The following is a 16,483-nucleotide window of genomic DNA, read 5'->3' on the forward strand; positions in this document are numbered from 1 at the left end:
ATAAGTCACAGAACCTGTTGACAGTGTTAAGTAAGGACTTACTGTCAGTTATGTGCCTTTAAAGAATTTTTTTGTTTTTAAATTTTATTATTGTTTAAAATATTACAGATGTCCCTTTTTCTTCCCAATGACCCGTTCCACCCCGTTCCTGCCCTCTTCTCAGTCCTTCTCCCCACCATTGTCCATGTCCTTGGGTTGTGTATATATGCACATAAATTCTTTGGTTACTCTCTCCCCCTCCACCCACCCTCCCTCCTCCATCCCTCTGACATGCATCAGTCTCATCTATGCTTCTATGTCATTGAATCTGTTCTGTTCATCAGTTTATTAAGTTCTTAAATTCCACGTATAAGCGAGATCATGTGATATTTGTCTTTCGCTGCCTGGCTTATTTCACTTAGCGTAATATTCTCCAGGTCCATCCATACTGTCCCAAAGGGTACGAGATTATTCTTCTTTACAGCTGCATTAAAGAATTCTTAAATTTATCCAGCCTAATAATCATATCCCCTTTGTATAAAGATTTCCTTTTTTTCTGGAGCCTACTGTCCTATAACCCTCTGTCTTCTAACTCTGCTCTGAACAGTTTGTGTAAGCCTGACCAGGAATCAAACCCCGATCGCCTGATCCTAGAGGTCGATGCTCAACCACTGAGCCACGCCCGGCCAGGCAAAAAAATTGTGTGATTTTAAAACAGGTGTGTTCGGGGATCCTAAGAACCAAAGAATGAGAATGACAAAAGCCAAAAAATACATTTATATATAAAGTCTGTACATAATTTCAGTGGATTCCCAAACTCTATGAAAACTCAAGTGTGAAAGCTCAAGTGAAAACCATTACACTCACGACAATAAAGAGAACTATGTCCCAGGATGAAAGCTAACTTGTCTTTCAGGTCTGTCCTTAGATATCACTATTTCAGGAAAGCTTCTAACCTTTTCAAATTAAGGGCTGCATGTGTACGTTTCCATAGTCCCCTCCTTTTACCATTCTGCTCCGGCTGGTTTAGCTCAGTGGTTAGAGTGTCAGCCCTCAGACTGAAGGGTCCTGGGTTTGATTCTGGCCCAGGGCACGTACCTCGGTTCCAGGCTCGATTCCCTGCCAGTTGGGACTCGTGCGGGAGGCAACCAGTCGATGTGTTTCTTTCACATCGATGTTTCTCTCTCTCTCTCCTTTCCACCTCTCTGAAAAACAATGGGGAAAAATATCCTTGGGTGAGGATTGGAAAAATAAAAGCTAGTGTAATAGTACTAGCATCAGTTATATTTCCATTTATAATAGAAATGGTGCAGTTGTATTTGGTTAACTGTATTATCGTTAATACAGTGTGATATCTTTTATACAAAGATGTTTACACCTGACCAAACTACACCATATTAAGACATATGATTAATAATTTTCTAATACTAATGATAAAATTAGTTTCATCACTTTGTGCTAATTTGACTGTCTTGTGACCAGAAATCTTAAACTTCCAAATTTTTCCTAATGCGAATTAATGAGCTCAGGTGGTAAAATAGAGGTTGTTTTAATTTGTATTACTGAATTTTATTTATTTTATCTATCTATCTGACTATCCTCACCCGAGGACATGTTTATTGATTTTAAAGAGAGAACGGGGGGATGAGGGGGGAGAGAGACATCAGTTGGTTGCTTCCTGTATGCACCTGGACCGGGGATTGAACCCGCAACCCAGGCATGCGTCCTGACCAGAATTGAACCCACACCCCTTTTGGTGCATGGGACAATGCTCCAAGCAACTGAGCCACCCGGCCAGGGCTGTATTACTGAATTTTCAATTAATCTTTATTTCAGTTACCTAGTGCTGTGTAACAGACTACCCAAAAACTCATTTGGCTTAAAAACAATTTATTTGTTACCATTTTGTGGGTTGACTGGGCAGTTCCTCTGCTGGTCTTACTAACCTTAGGTCACAGCTGCATTTAGTTGGTGGGTTGGCTGGGGATGGGCCCAGCTGGGATAGCAGGATGCTGAGCCTCTCTTTCCTTGTCATATGGTATCTCAGGCCTCTTCACTCGTGGCACTTTAGAGCAGTGTTCCAAAATGAGCAAAAACTGGAGATGTAAGGCCTCTGAAGTTTAGTGTCACTTCTGGTGCTTTCTACTGTTTAAAGCAAGTCACAAGGCCAGATGAGATTGAAAGGGTGGGAACATACTCAACTCTTGATGGAAGGATCGATGTAATAGCCCTATTACAAAGGGATGTGGATACAACCTTCCCTTTTTGCCTTTCTGTTCTTTAAAGTATAAAACCCTTCTGTTCTTCGCTTTCCTGAATTAAACAGGTGACTAGCATTGTAAACTTGAAAAAGAGCACTTCAATATATAAAATGAAGAGGTTGGATTCAAGGGGTTCTTAAAAGCTTCAGTCTGTGAGACTGATGAAGGTACAATTAAGTGCAAGTATTTCTTGAAAACAAAAGAGTTTAGTTTTGCTGTTCCCTCTAATTCTTTTGTGTTATGGCAACTCAAATGTTGAGGTGTATTGAAGAGGTGTTTTGAGCTTTGAAATATGTTGACCTGGATTAACAGTTTAGCCTTTTCTAGTCTGTTTCTGAATCTGAAAAATGAGGATAAAAATATGCCCTGATTGGGAAGATGAAAAAAGTCCTGGGAAAGGTGCGGGTGATGCTTACACAACAGCTGTGAACTGCACACTTAAAGACTGTTAAAATGGTAGACTTTATGTTAATGTATATTTTACCACAATAAAAAACGTATCTTGAAAATTAGTTATGAGGATTAAATTTAGTAACAGATTTTTTTTTTTTTAAATATATCTTTATTGATTTCAGAGAGAGGAAAGGAGAGGGAGAGAGAGAGATAGAAACATCAATGATGAGAAAGTCATTGATCAGCTGCAGCCCGCTACCCAGGCATGTGCCCTGACTGGGAATCGAACCCTGATCACCTGGACCCAACCCAGGCATGTGCCCTGACTGGGAATCGAACCCTGATCACCTGGACCCTAGGTCGATGCTCAACCGCTGAGCGACGCCGGTCCGGGCTAGTAACAGATCTTAAACATTCAGTAATGCTTATTTGCCAGGCAAGTGTTAGGATAACTTTTCCTAAAATGTATTACTATCCTTTGCTCAGAAAAATGCATTTCTGAAATATTGACTGCCAGTAGAATCATTTGTACATGATAAAAGGAAAGTCCCACAGAGTCCTATGAACCTTTTAAAAAATGATTAATCTTTCTGTTAATTTGGATTTTCAGGTAATCCTTGGAGATTTGCTTATATTTAATATGACTGTCATTCTCTATAGATGTTTCTCATTTTTTTCTTTCATGCTTTTCTATCCTGAATAACATAATAAAATATTTTGTCCAACTTTGGGGATTTATTTAAGGGATTAAATTAATACTTTGTGTTAGGATGCATTAATTCATTTGAGACATGATTTGATACATTTATTGCATTCATTTATAATCAGCGATGTAATTAAAAAATTGACTCCATGAGTATTATGTTGAGAAACTTGAGGATCATTTATTTATTTATTTATAGTGTATCACTGTGTGCCAGTATTCTAGATGCTGGAGATACAGCAGGAAGTAATACAAACCTCCTTGCCCCTGTGGAATTTAAATTCAAATTGGGATGTTAGACAGCAAGTAGCTAAAATGAATAAATACTTATTTTCATTTGGAGAGAAGTGATAGGAAGAAATAGGAAGCAGGATAAGGAGTTAGAGGGTAATGAGGGTGTAGAGATTATTTTAGATAAGAGTGATCCTAGATTAGAGTGCTTTACTGCAGCTTCTCTGAAGAGAAGTGAAGTGGAGGAGCAGTCTATGTGAAGAAGTGGAGAAGAGCCTCCCCGGACATGAAAGAGCAAGTGCAAAGGCTCTGGGGTGGATCCAAGCTTGGTGAATTTGATGAATGCTGAAGGAAGACCAGGATTGAGTGAGGCTGCAGGAGCGTGAAAGGAGATTAGGTGTTAGAAGCAGGGGTCCTCTTTTAGATTTTATTTTGGTAAGGACTTTGTGTTTTATTCTGTGTGTGATGGGAAACCATTGGAATAAAAAAAACCCCACACTTTTATTTTGAAATAATATTATACTAAGAAAATTTGCAAAAATAGTACAGAGTTGCCATAGTCTCTTCACTCAGTGTTAACATCTTACCTAACTATCACTGGAATCATTTTTTGAGCATAGTATATTGCTTTAAAATGCTCATTCTCCTGCTGCTATGTGGAGAAGACTGAAGAGGCAAGAGCAGAAGTATAGAGACCAGTTAGGAGGCTACTGTAGTAATCCAGATGAGAGTTGATGACTAGGGTGGTAGCTGGACATTGCCTTAAAAGAAGTCTCTTTTTTAAAAAAATATATCTTTATTGATTTCAGGGAGAGGAAAGGAGAGGGAGGGAGAGAGAGAGAGATAGAAACATCAATGATGAGAGAGTCATTGATAGGCTGCAGCCCGCAACCCGGGCATGTGCCCTGACCGGGAATCGAACCCTGATCGCCTGGATCCTAGGTCGACGCTTAACCACTGAGCCATGCCTGGCCGGGCGAAGTCTCTTGTTTTAAAAAATCTGGTTTAGAATATCATACTAAGAAATTGAACAAAATTTTCCCTCAAATCAAACTCTGTACTTGGTTGTTTTTTAAAAGGAGCAAACAGCTAGCATAATTTAGATCAGGAAAGTAATTTATTATGCATAAGCAGTTTGGATAATGAAAGAAGGTCATTAAAATGGATGAATAAAGAGCTAAAGCTGCATTTTTGTGTGTTGAAAATTAGTGAGTTGGCTCTCTTAGGCATTGATTCCTCATTGTAATTTGCCAGTACTTTATGTTTGAAAGAATAAATACACACTAAATTTTTATCAATTTTTTAGATACTTATTTTGGTGTGGAAAATGTTTTTTAATTGTATAAAGATTAATTACCAGGGTTTTTCCATACAAAGATATGATTATATTTTGCAGTTTTCATGGCTAATGTTTATCTTGTTTATTTTAAGTTTTTACACATTTTACTTGAATATTAATAATATTGATCTATAGTTAGAAATTTTAACAAAAACATTGTACATATATGTATTTTGCTAACATACTTAATCTGTGTATTCATGATACACTTTTAAAGCAAATAGTATCGATTCCTCTCAAAATTGTGCTTTTCTAATATTCTGTTCTGGACATCAAACAAGTTATTACTGATTTACTTTCTTAAACCATTTCCTACTCTTTATTTACTATAAAAAAATAAGATGATGAATTAAGGAAACCTTGTTCTGGATCTGGAACCTAAAGTTAAATACATTTTTTGTAGTTTTTACTGTCCTTCACTTTAAGAACTAAATTGTAGCTCTCCCCCCCCCCCGTTGAAGCCTAAGAGAGTTGAAGAGGCTTTCTTCTTTCTTGTTATAGTTGAGTTCTTTCATGCAAAGCTTTATGAAATTTATTTTCATTATATAGTGAACAGAATTGTACCTGTCTTGTAAGAGATGTTGAGAGGATTGTTTGAGATACTTCCAGAATATTTGGAACAATGCCTGGTAAAGAGTGCATGCTCAGTTACTATCAGCTCTTATTAGAAGTATTATGGATAGTATTGGGATTATTTAAAATAACTATTTTTGCTTATATTTTGAAGAAGTGATTTGTGAGCCCTATTTGATATTTACCTATTTAATGAGCAGCTTCTGGGTGCCAGGAACTGTTAGATGTCCTCATGTACATTATCTTGGATAACTGTACACATTAGCTCCCATTTTGGTGATGAGGGTGTAGGCTCTGAGAAGTTAAGTCATTTAACTGTGGTGACATAATAAGAGGTAGGCTTTCTAGCATCACCTACCAAAACATGTCATCTGACACTGACATATAAAGGTCTTCTAAATTTGTCCTGATTATTCATCTGATTGATGTTTATATTGGTTATTTCTTTATGTGCAGAGCTGTATGATAGGGGTTGTGGTGATTAAAAAATCGGATTTGATACACTGGCTTACATGTTGGAGATAGCTGGGATAGTAAGTGATACTATTAGAAATTATACACATTAAGAGGAGGAAGATGTTATTTACATTCAAGGGAAGAAGTTCGTTCAGTCAGGGTGGTTTTCTGGAAAATGAGGTTAACATTTAAGCTAAGTGGTTTAGGAGTAGTGGAATTCGAATGTATATATAAGTGGTGGAATTAGGGCACCTCAGTAGAGGAAACAGTAAAGAAAACATGAGATGTGTATAGAAAATACTGCATAGTTTTGGCCACTGTTTATATTGTGTTGAATGGGTGTAGGAGAAATTTAGATTGGAAAGGTAAATTAGGGCCAAATTGTAGGGCCTTGAAAACTTGACTAATTATTTTGAGTTCAGACATCTATTAGTTCAACAAATTATTTAGTCACTATAAAGGCTATTTACATATGGTTTGGGGGGAAATAAAGTTGAATGAGAAATTTAGAGCATAATGAGATTTGATTAATAAGGGAGGTGCTGGGCATGTAGAATGGTGGAAAGAATACTGTACTTTTTTAGGAGTAAGGAGATGAGATTGTCAATTCGGGCCCTGTAATTAAGTTGTTACAAACTTTGGGAAGGTTCTTTTAAGTTCTGTGGGCATTAAGCTCTGAGTATGTAAAATGAAGGTTTGTATAAAAGGTCATTAAGACCCATAATAAGTATATGGCGACTATCATTTTTGTCCAAACTAGAAATTGAAATTGAAAGGCACTATTAATAATTAAGCTCAGTAGCAACTAAATTATACTTTTGCTTCTTATCCTATTATGAGTTTACTTTCATCTGTTATATTTCAAAACTCAAATTTAAAGTACTGAAAAAGAGGAAAAAGGGCTAAGGCATCAGCCATAAATGTTAAGTGTTGGACAAGGTTAAGGTATTATAAGCTAATGAAATAGAATCATTTTAAAGTAAGTGTATTTGATGATGTGAGTGGTAGTGATTACAAATGTACATTTAAACAGTTGTTTTGAAACATATTCAAAATAAAGTCAACTACTCTCATAGGTAAAGCTAAAAATAGGTACACATCACTCTAAGTATATGCCTTCATTTGTTTGACATTTGGGGAATGAAATGAGATGCAGTATTTTATTTAGGCATGTTTTCCAGACAAAATTACTTCTTTAAATAGCTTTAAGGACTGCAATATTTAGGATAGTTTACCCTGTAATAGTTGGGTCTACTAGATGCTATACTTGCTGTTTTAAATAGTCTTTTTATAGTTTTTGAAGCTTCTCTTGAGGTTATGTGCACTGCTTTAAATATTCTTGCTTATATAATGGTTTAATGCAATTATATAGAGAGACACCTCTTACCCCAACTCCTGTGTGTAAGTATAACTATAACAAAGAACTGTAAGAGGGCCTCAAAATTGTGAGGGCTTTGATAGCAAGTTTGATATTTTGCATCCCTTTCCCATATTTTTTCATTTAATTTATGATTCTCAGACATTTAATGTGCATTCACATCACCTGGGTATCTTGTTAAAAGGTGGAGTCTGATTCAGTAGGTCTGAGGTTGGCCAGAGATCCTGCTTTTCTAACAAGCGCCTAAATGATGTGGAAGTTGCTATTCTGTAGACTGCACTCAGTATCAAGGTTCTAAATGTTTTATTGGAATTCTGACAGTCTTATGATATAGAGCATTAAATATGGCTGGATTCTTTCAGAAATTATATTAATAGTTGTTTTAAAAAGAAAACTTAGGACCTGTAAATTTAATAATACAGTTGATTGAAATAATACTTGTCTTTGTATTCACATTTCCCTCTTTCATATGTTTACCAGTGTCTTAGCTCTAGTTTTGCTTCTTTCTCATTTCTTTTTTGTTGTTGTGGTTTTTTGCTTTTGTTTAATGTATTATTGTGTTTTGTGGATCTGGTCAGGGAACCTTTACTGTATTTTATGTTTGTATCTACATTTTATTTTGCATGCGTAACGTGGCTTTGCCTGGATGTTCTTTTTGGTAAGTTACAAATTTATAACATTGTTTTTTGTAGTGTAAGTTATAATGTTTTTCACCTTCTTTTCTTCCACTTCTAGTAATGTGATCATGCTCATGAGTCAGTTTTTTGTTTTTTTTAAGTTTTTCATTTGATAATTATTTTTTCCTAATATTTTTCAATTTTCCTTAATAGTAGTGCAGTTCAGTACTAATCTGCTTTGATTTGTTTTGTAGCCTCACACTGTCAGTTGCTGATCACTATTAGCAGTTGCTGTCTCGAGTATTTCGGTTTTTTAAAAAAGCGTTAATCATCTAGAAATATTGCTCTAAAAGCTTGTGTTTTCATATAGCAATCATAAAAGAAGATAGTTTGTAGTAAAATTAAATATTTTTGTTCTCAGTGAACAGTGCATTCTAATTTTGTTTTTACAGCAACAGCTTGCACAGCTACAGAAAGAAAAATCAGAGATTCTGAAAAATCTGGCATTATATTACTTCACATTTGTAGATGTTATGGAATTTAAGGTATGTATTCTAATACATAAAACTTAACACTTCTAAGCTTGATTTGATATTTGTTAATTTTGCAAATCACTTTGTCACTTGCACATAATAAAATTAGAATTCTTCTAGAACTGTATTTTAAAGTACATTTTAATTGTGTGTGCTTTCTGAATTTAATAATATTTATATAGGTAAAAGATTAAAAGAAACTTTTATTTTCAGGACCATGTTTGTGAATTGCTCAATACTATTGATGTTTGTCAAGTCTTCTTTGATATTGTAAGTATTATTTTCAGAAAGTTTTCCAATTCTCTCTATTTCTAGTAGAACTAAGGGGACTGAATGGTTTTCTTTAGAGAAAATTTGTGACTTGCACAGGTGTTGGCAAAAGTAGGTTTACAGTTGTGAGTACAGGAAACAGTTTATTCTTGTATTATTATTTATTAATTAATTGTATTATTTTTATTACAATTGTAAACCTATTTTTGCCTGCCCCCATATATAAAGTTTTAGCATTGTTAATTTGTCTTGTTTTGTACAATTTTTTAAGGTAAGGAGTTACAGTGTATATCTTTTTACTTTATTTGATTGTCACTTAATATAAGTCTTGTACATATTGGGAAGTAGTTGTTAATTTTAGTATTTTACTTCAGTAGGTCCAATTAAAGTTAAGTGGATAATATTTTTCTCTGTAAAAGGCATATTTGATAGAATCTTTCTCAGTGAGATGGTTTATAAATATAGGAAGTCAAAGTGAAAAATGTCTCCATTGACTTAATGGTGAACCTTTTCATTTACTTTAATCATTTTTCTTGCTTAATGAGACTGGCTCCAGTGTTTCATATTCCTTTGGTATTAGTTATCCTTTTAAACTGGTATTAGTTTGAATAGGGTGATAACAAACTCTTTTTCATCCATAAAATTATGTCACAAACACAAAGCTGCATTTGTAACTCCTAAATTTTAGACATGTCTTTGGTTAAAGGAATTAGAATTTCAGAAATGGGGATAAAATAAGTAACTATAGAAAATTATTAGCTTTTAGTAGCTGCCATGAAGATTGGTGTATGTGTGTGTTTAAAAGTTTACAAAATAGGAATGAGTTGAACTTGATGTGTTTTTTTTTTTCCAGACTGTAAACTTTGATTTAACAAAGAACTACTTAGATTTGATCATAACCTATACAACACTAATGATATTGCTCTCTCGAATTGAAGAAAGGAAGGCAATAATTGGATTGTACAACTATGCTCATGAAATGACCCATGGAGCAAGGTAGACCTGCATTATAAAAATCTTTGTGAAATTCTCAGTTTGATGGCTTACAGCTCATTGAAATCTGATATGTCTGTTTTAAGTGACCGAGAGTATCCACGCCTTGGTCAGATGATTGTGGATTATGAAAACCCTTTAAAGAAGATGATGGAAGAATTTGTACCCCATAGTAAGGTAAGAGCTGGTTTTTAGATGTGCTTTAATTGGCATGTGATATAGGTTAAGTGTGGATAGTTAGATAAAGTGATAAACTTTTAGGAAAAAACTAATGAGATAAGAATAATAGCTGTGCATGATTTTATCTGTTGTGAACCAGAGAATTAATTAGTTAGATTTTTGAATAGTATACAGAAACTCAGGAATATGTTGATCCATTATAATTTTTAGGTTTAATATAGGGTGTAGAGGTAGTGAAGTTCGGTTTTTGATAATGTCTCCTATCATACTAGACTGCCTGCATGCTAATCACAACTCTGCCAATTACTAACTGCAATATTGGGCAAGTTACTTAACCGGCCTTACTATACATCAGTTTTCTTACCTGTAAAATGGAGTAATAATAGTACTTACTTCATATGATTATTATGATGATTAAATCAGTTACTTTATTAAAAGTATTTAGCCTGGCCGGGTATGGCTCAGCGGTTGAGCATCGACCTAGGATCCAGACGATCGGGGTTCAGTTCCTGGTCAGGGCACATGCCCAGGTCGTGGGCTTGATCCCCAGTCGGGGGCGTGCAGGAGGCAGCCAATCAATGACTCTCTCATCATTGATGTTTCTATCTCTCTCTCTCTCTCTCTCTTTTTCTCCCTCTCCTTTCCTCTTTCTGAAATCAATAAAGATATATATATATATTTTAAAGTATTTAGATATATAGTTTTTGATAAATTTTAGCTATATTACAGTATAGCCTCTTAGAAAAAATATTGTAGGAGTTTTGTGGAAATAATTTGGAAAGTCTGTCTTTTACGACATTAAAAAATAGTTCTTAATGAAATACTTTTGGTTCTAAGGAGTCTTACTATTAGGACTTCTCTGCAGTAGGGCTTATTCAAAGAACTGTAGTTCCTAAGCACATCAAGGAAATTTATAGTTAGCTCATACATCCTTATTATTTATAGATAAGGAAATTGAATGCTAGAGAAGTGACATGACAAGCCATTTGACAGAAATAGTGGCAAAACCAGAACTAAATCCCAGGGTATTAGTATCTCAGTTCATTGTTCTCTTTGGATGCTGAAAGAATTTTTAATAATAGGGTATTTTGTATGAATATGTGTGCTTTTTTTTGACATATAGTTAACACCAGGTTGGGTTCTATTCCCACTTAGGTGAGGGAAATGTCCTTAAAGGCTATTGGATCTCTTTTTAAGTTCTTCAGTCACTAGCATATACTAGCATATTCATAATTACTTGAGGAGAATTGACCATTTGAATTAGACCAGTTGTTTTCTAATCTTGATTTTTCTTTGATGCTCCATGATATCTCAGTATCATCTATTTGCTAGGATTTGTTGTAAATTAATTAATTTAATTTTCAAAACCTATTCCACATCACTTGGAGTTTAATAATACAGATTCCTGGGTTCTATTCCCAGAGGTTCTGGTTCACTAAATTTTAGGTGGAGCCCTGTATTCTGAACAGACTCCTCTAGCAATTTATGTGCAGCCAGATTAAAAAATCATTGTACAGAATTTTTAGGAAGTAGAGATGAATAGCAAAGGACAGTTAAAAGCAATCAAGAAGCAGATGAGATGAAACATTAAATACCTTGATGATAAAGCCATTAAATACCTCGATGATAAAGCTGTAGTTAACAGACCAAGTGGCAAATAGAAGTTAAGTAATTTCTTAAGATAGAGTACAGTAGATTATTTTTATAAGGCATTCTTAGAGAACTATGAAATATGTTGAGCTTTATTAACACTTAATCATATAACCCCAGTGTCTTCCTCTCAGTGAAAACTATCAGAGTATAAAATCATGCATAGAAGTATGACACTAGGCTCTCTACCCCTTTAAAATAAAGATCCTAAGGAATGCAGAATCTATGTAGCTTTCATGAAATAAAAATTTAAAAAAATCTAGCCCTGGCTCATGTGGATCAGTTGGTTGGAGCGTAGTCCTATATACCAAAAGGTTGAGGGTTCGATCTCTGGTTGGGTCATGTATGTAAGGCTCTCTAGCATTGATGTTTCTCTCTCTCTCTTTCTCTCTCACCCTTCCCCTCTGTCTGAAATCAATAAGCATATCCTCAGGTAAGGATGGGGGGAAAAATTAAAAAATAACAATGACAAACTAGAGGAGGGCTGCTGGGACCGACCTCAGATTAAAAAAGCATAGTTTAATTAAGCTCTGTTGTTTTAGGATGGTACAATTAGAAATGCACAGCAGCTGTAACTGGAATTTAAATGGAAAAGGAAAAACATTTTTATTCCTCAATATTATTCTTTTCTATTTTAATTAGTCTCTTTCAGATGCACTAATTTCTCTTCAGATGGTGTATCCTCGAAGGAATCTTTCAGCTGACCAGTGGAGAAATGCCCAATTATTGAGTCTCATCAGTGCACCCAGTACAATGCTTAATCCTGCACAGTCTGATACTGTAAGATTCTATTTTTCCCTTTTTGAATGAAAATAGTAAAATTGATTTTAAAAAATAACTTAGGCAGTGTTGTTCCAATATTTTAATTAGTACTAGCCAATAGTGAAGTTTATTGTAAAATGCTCAGTAGTTAAGTCATACTATTTAGTGTTTTTATTTCTAGATTCTGATGCTAAGTAATACAATTAATAGTATGAGTATTTTAAAGTTTAAAAGTTTGTTTTGTTCTATTGTGGTGGAAAATTTGGAAGGTGCAGAAATTTATAAAGATGAAAACAAATTTTTTCCAAATCTTACCTACTAGAGAAAATTGTTAAAATCCTGTTATATTTTTTTAAATCTTTTCTCTGTGTATATGAATATAGATGTTATGCATATGGAGAATGCACACACATAATTAATTTGGGTGAGACAGTGAGCATTCATATGCTTAAGTCTTTTTTGACTTGACTAAAATTTTATCCTTTGTAATACCACAAACTCGGAAATAGACTTGGGAAATCTGGAAGTTGTCATTTATCAGATTGAATGTGATTTAGCAACAGTACTTTTTAAAGAGAGGTTTTAAGGTTTATAAATGTGATGAAAGGAGCACAGCTCTCATTGTCCTTTATGGACTGCAATTTTAAATATAGGTTATAAAGCTTGTATCCAACTTTTAAAATTTGTTTTGATATTTGAGCCAAGAATTGGGCAGTGAGAATTCTCAGGAGTCAGAGGAGAGTGATTCAGTATGGGATTTTGGGGGTTTTGTTTGTTTGTTTGTTTTTAAGAATTTCTTTTAAACACAAATTTATATTTTTTCTTTTTAAGATGCCTTGTGAATATCTCTCTTTGGATGCAATGGAAAAATGGATTATCTGTAAGTAAAATTGAATAGTTTTGTGATTACCCCTCAGGTTTTAAGTTTTAGAGAAAAATAACAGGTAATTCAGTGATAAGCACTGTGCTAAGCCTTCTATGTGCATTACCTCATTCAGTCCTCATACTAACCCTGTCAGGTTAGATGGTCTGTTTTGTAAATGAGGAATCTATAACTTCTTAATCCACACAGCTAGTAAGGGACAATGACAAAATAAGAAACCAGGCTAACTCCAAGGCTCATGGTCTACATTGTATTGCCTCTCAACATAGCTGTCACAACTAAATTTTTATTTTTAATTTTTGTTTTATTTATTTTTTAAATTTATCTTAATTGAAAGTATTACAGTGTCCCTTTTTTCCCCCCATTGATCCCCTCCACCCCACCCCCAGGCCTTCCCCATACCAATGTCTGTCTCCATAGGTTATACATATAATTATATAAGTTCTCTGATTAATCTCTCCCCACCCACTCCCCCACCTCCACCTTCCCTCTGAGATTCATCAGTCTGTTCCATGCTTCTATGTCTCTGGATCTATTTTGTTCCTCAGTCTGTTTTGTTTATTGGATTCCACATATGAGTGAGACCATGTAACACTGAATCAGGAAGAATCAGAAAACCTGTGATGAAATTGAAGCAGTAACCAAAAAACTCCCAGCAAACAAAAGCCCTGGTCCGGATGATTTCACCAGGAGAGCTTTCTAATTCTTTAAGTTGTAGGGTTAGGTAGTTTATTAAAAATTTTTCTTGATTTTTGAGGTAGGCCTGTAGTGCTATGAACTTCCCTCTCAGGACTGCTTTTGCTGTGTCCCATAGATTTTGGATGGTTGTGTGTTCTTTGTTTTTAATGATTTTTAAAATACTGCATTTATTCAGTTAAGGTTTTTGGTTTACTTTACTTCAGAACATATAATAAACTATTCATATGTTTGGCAGCTTGTTAGAAGTAGTGGAAATAAAATTCCTACTAATTTCTTCCCCTAAGAAGTTCATAAACTATGGGGGAAGTTGATATAGAGACACATAGATATAATATAAAATAAGAGATGCTGTATTGAAATTCCTTCTACTACCCCAAGATCCACTGGCAGAGGGGAAAAATTTTGAGTAGTTTGTGGTTTTTAGTTCTTAAAATTCTTGTTTCTTGATTTATTGGCCTTTAGATATACTACTTTTTAATACAGTGTTTGTCTATAGTGAAACACCAGTTTTTCTTTTTTAATGATTTTTAGATTGATACTTTTATAAAATACAATAGAAATAAATTACTAGAATTATCAGAAATAATGCAATAAGCAAAGACACAAAATAAAAACCCATATTTTTAATTATTAGGTTTAATTTTATCTAACAATTAGATTATTAGATTTCTATTCATAAGTCACTGTCAAATTTTTATGAACATTTGTAAATACTCTCATTTTTCTGTTTAATCTCATGCACTGGCACATTGAGTAGCACTCTTATTAATATGAAAGGTGGAATTTAGCACAGACTTGCTACTCTTAGCCATTTTTAAAAAATTGTAATTTTTTATATTGATCAGGTTTGTGATATTTATATTTTCTTCTACAGTGATAAAGATTTTCATGCTTTGTTAGTTGATTCAAAAACACAGCTTTGAAGTATTTATTTTGCTCAAATGTGTGTAGTGATCCTTGTTTTATGTTTATGGATAGGATACTTGGCTAAAGAATGGGGGTAATTAGTAGACTTAGGTGGCATGGGTGACCTCTAGAGTTATTTAGCACTATTCCCCACAATCTTTACCTTAAGTGGGAATGCTGATTGTAGGGCTTTGTATGGTGAGCAGGGAGGTGGGTCAGAAGGAAGGCTACCCTAATGGAGGATATGTGGGCATGGAGAAGGCTGACAGATTTGAGATAACCACAGTTGCCAAAGTAAAGGAGGTTTACTCTGAGTTTTGCTGCTTTCATGTATTTGAACCTTGAGTAGAGTTAATATAAAGGTAAAGAGTTACTTTAAACTCTGCACTTTTCTTTTTGATCCCAGTTCCCACACTAGGACTTCTCTACAGAAGGTGGTCTACTTCCTTTAGAGCTTTGCTCTCGATTAATTCAAAGTGTGACGGTCCCTGGACCAGTAGCATCACATAGGAACTTCTTAAATATGCAGGATCTTGATCTCCACCCTAGACCTACTGAATCAGAAACTTGTAGATGGATCCCAGCTGTCTGATTTAATAAGCCTTTCTGGTAGTTTTAATCAAGCTAAAGTTTGAGGATCACTGGTCTAGTTTATAGCCAGGGGCCAAGTGTCATTGAAAGTCCAGAATGTTAAGGACCCAGATATTTGAAATGCAATTATAAAATAACTTACCCTGATGTTCTTTTCAGGGTTTATTCTTGCTCTGTTGGTTGGAATCAGAGGACTTGTAGGGAAAGATCTCTCCTTATCTCTGGAGATTTGGATTACCAATTCTTGTCTCTTTTTAAATTGATAGTCCAGTTTTATCTACTTTCTGTCTTCAAAGATTTCCTTTAACTTTTTTGTCTAGTTTTCATCTTCTGTTTTGTTCTCCAACATTTTTATGGCTTGAAAAGTAAAAACAAAAAATTTTTAATCCTTTCATTTGGACCTTGGTAGGAAAAGGAGTTTAATGCGTGGTTTAATTAATAAACCATCCTGTTAATCTTGGGCAGTTTTAAATTATTTTTTTATTCTGTCACAAACAAATGACTATGCTTTAATTCATAATGTAACCTATGTCTTAAGAAAATAAAATATATGATAATCCATAATATAACTGATAATATTTTCAGAGAAACCTTTTATCAGTAGCAATTTTGTGAAATCTAAGTATACAGCGAGATGTGAGACACTAAGTGAAATATCATTTTACTCAGGAGTTAAGAGTAAAAAGTCAGTACATTCAGTAAAAAAATATTTTATAAACAAAATTTCTCTTGAGGATTCTTTCAATTTCTGTACATGTATTCTGTTTTTTTGGTTGCATACAGATCAAATAATTGGCTTATATGTAGGGGCCCTGTTGTATGAAAAATATTTTTATATGTTTCAGGAAATTCAAGGACGTTAAATATACTTTTGTATGTATAGACTCCACAATAAAAGCCTGTTTAAAGAATTAGCTTGCTTGTGTAGTGGCACTTTTATAGGAGGGTTGAGCTAAGAATAAAAAGATAAATGGCAAGTTGTGTTAATGATTCAGGAGTTTAAAGAAGGGAGTGTCTTAAGAATTATGAGAAAATCTCAAAGGAAACAGGGTTGGTTTCTAACTGGCCAGTTGGCACTGAGTAAGT

General features: G+C 34.4%; 1 protein-coding gene across 1 annotated transcript in view; it reads left to right on the forward strand.

Annotated features, from left to right (window-relative positions):
* Nucleotides 1-16,483, forward strand: part of NCKAP1 (NCK associated protein 1) — a 76,134-nt gene that overhangs the window by 15,670 nt on the left and 43,981 nt on the right. Inside the window, exons 3-8 of the mRNA XM_081142728.1 lie at nt 8,383-8,475; nt 8,677-8,733; nt 9,587-9,729; nt 9,813-9,903; nt 12,199-12,336; nt 13,150-13,198. Coding sequence (XP_080998854.1) covers nt 8,383-8,475; nt 8,677-8,733; nt 9,587-9,729; nt 9,813-9,903; nt 12,199-12,336; nt 13,150-13,198 — 571 coding nt within the window. The remainder of the gene's footprint in view (nt 1-8,382; nt 8,476-8,676; nt 8,734-9,586; nt 9,730-9,812; nt 9,904-12,198; nt 12,337-13,149; nt 13,199-16,483) is intronic.

The sequence above is a fragment of the Miniopterus schreibersii genome (genome assembly GCF_964146895.1).
Source record: "Miniopterus schreibersii genome assembly, chromosome: 7".
Lineage (NCBI taxonomy): Eukaryota > Metazoa > Chordata > Mammalia > Chiroptera > Miniopteridae > Miniopterus > Miniopterus schreibersii.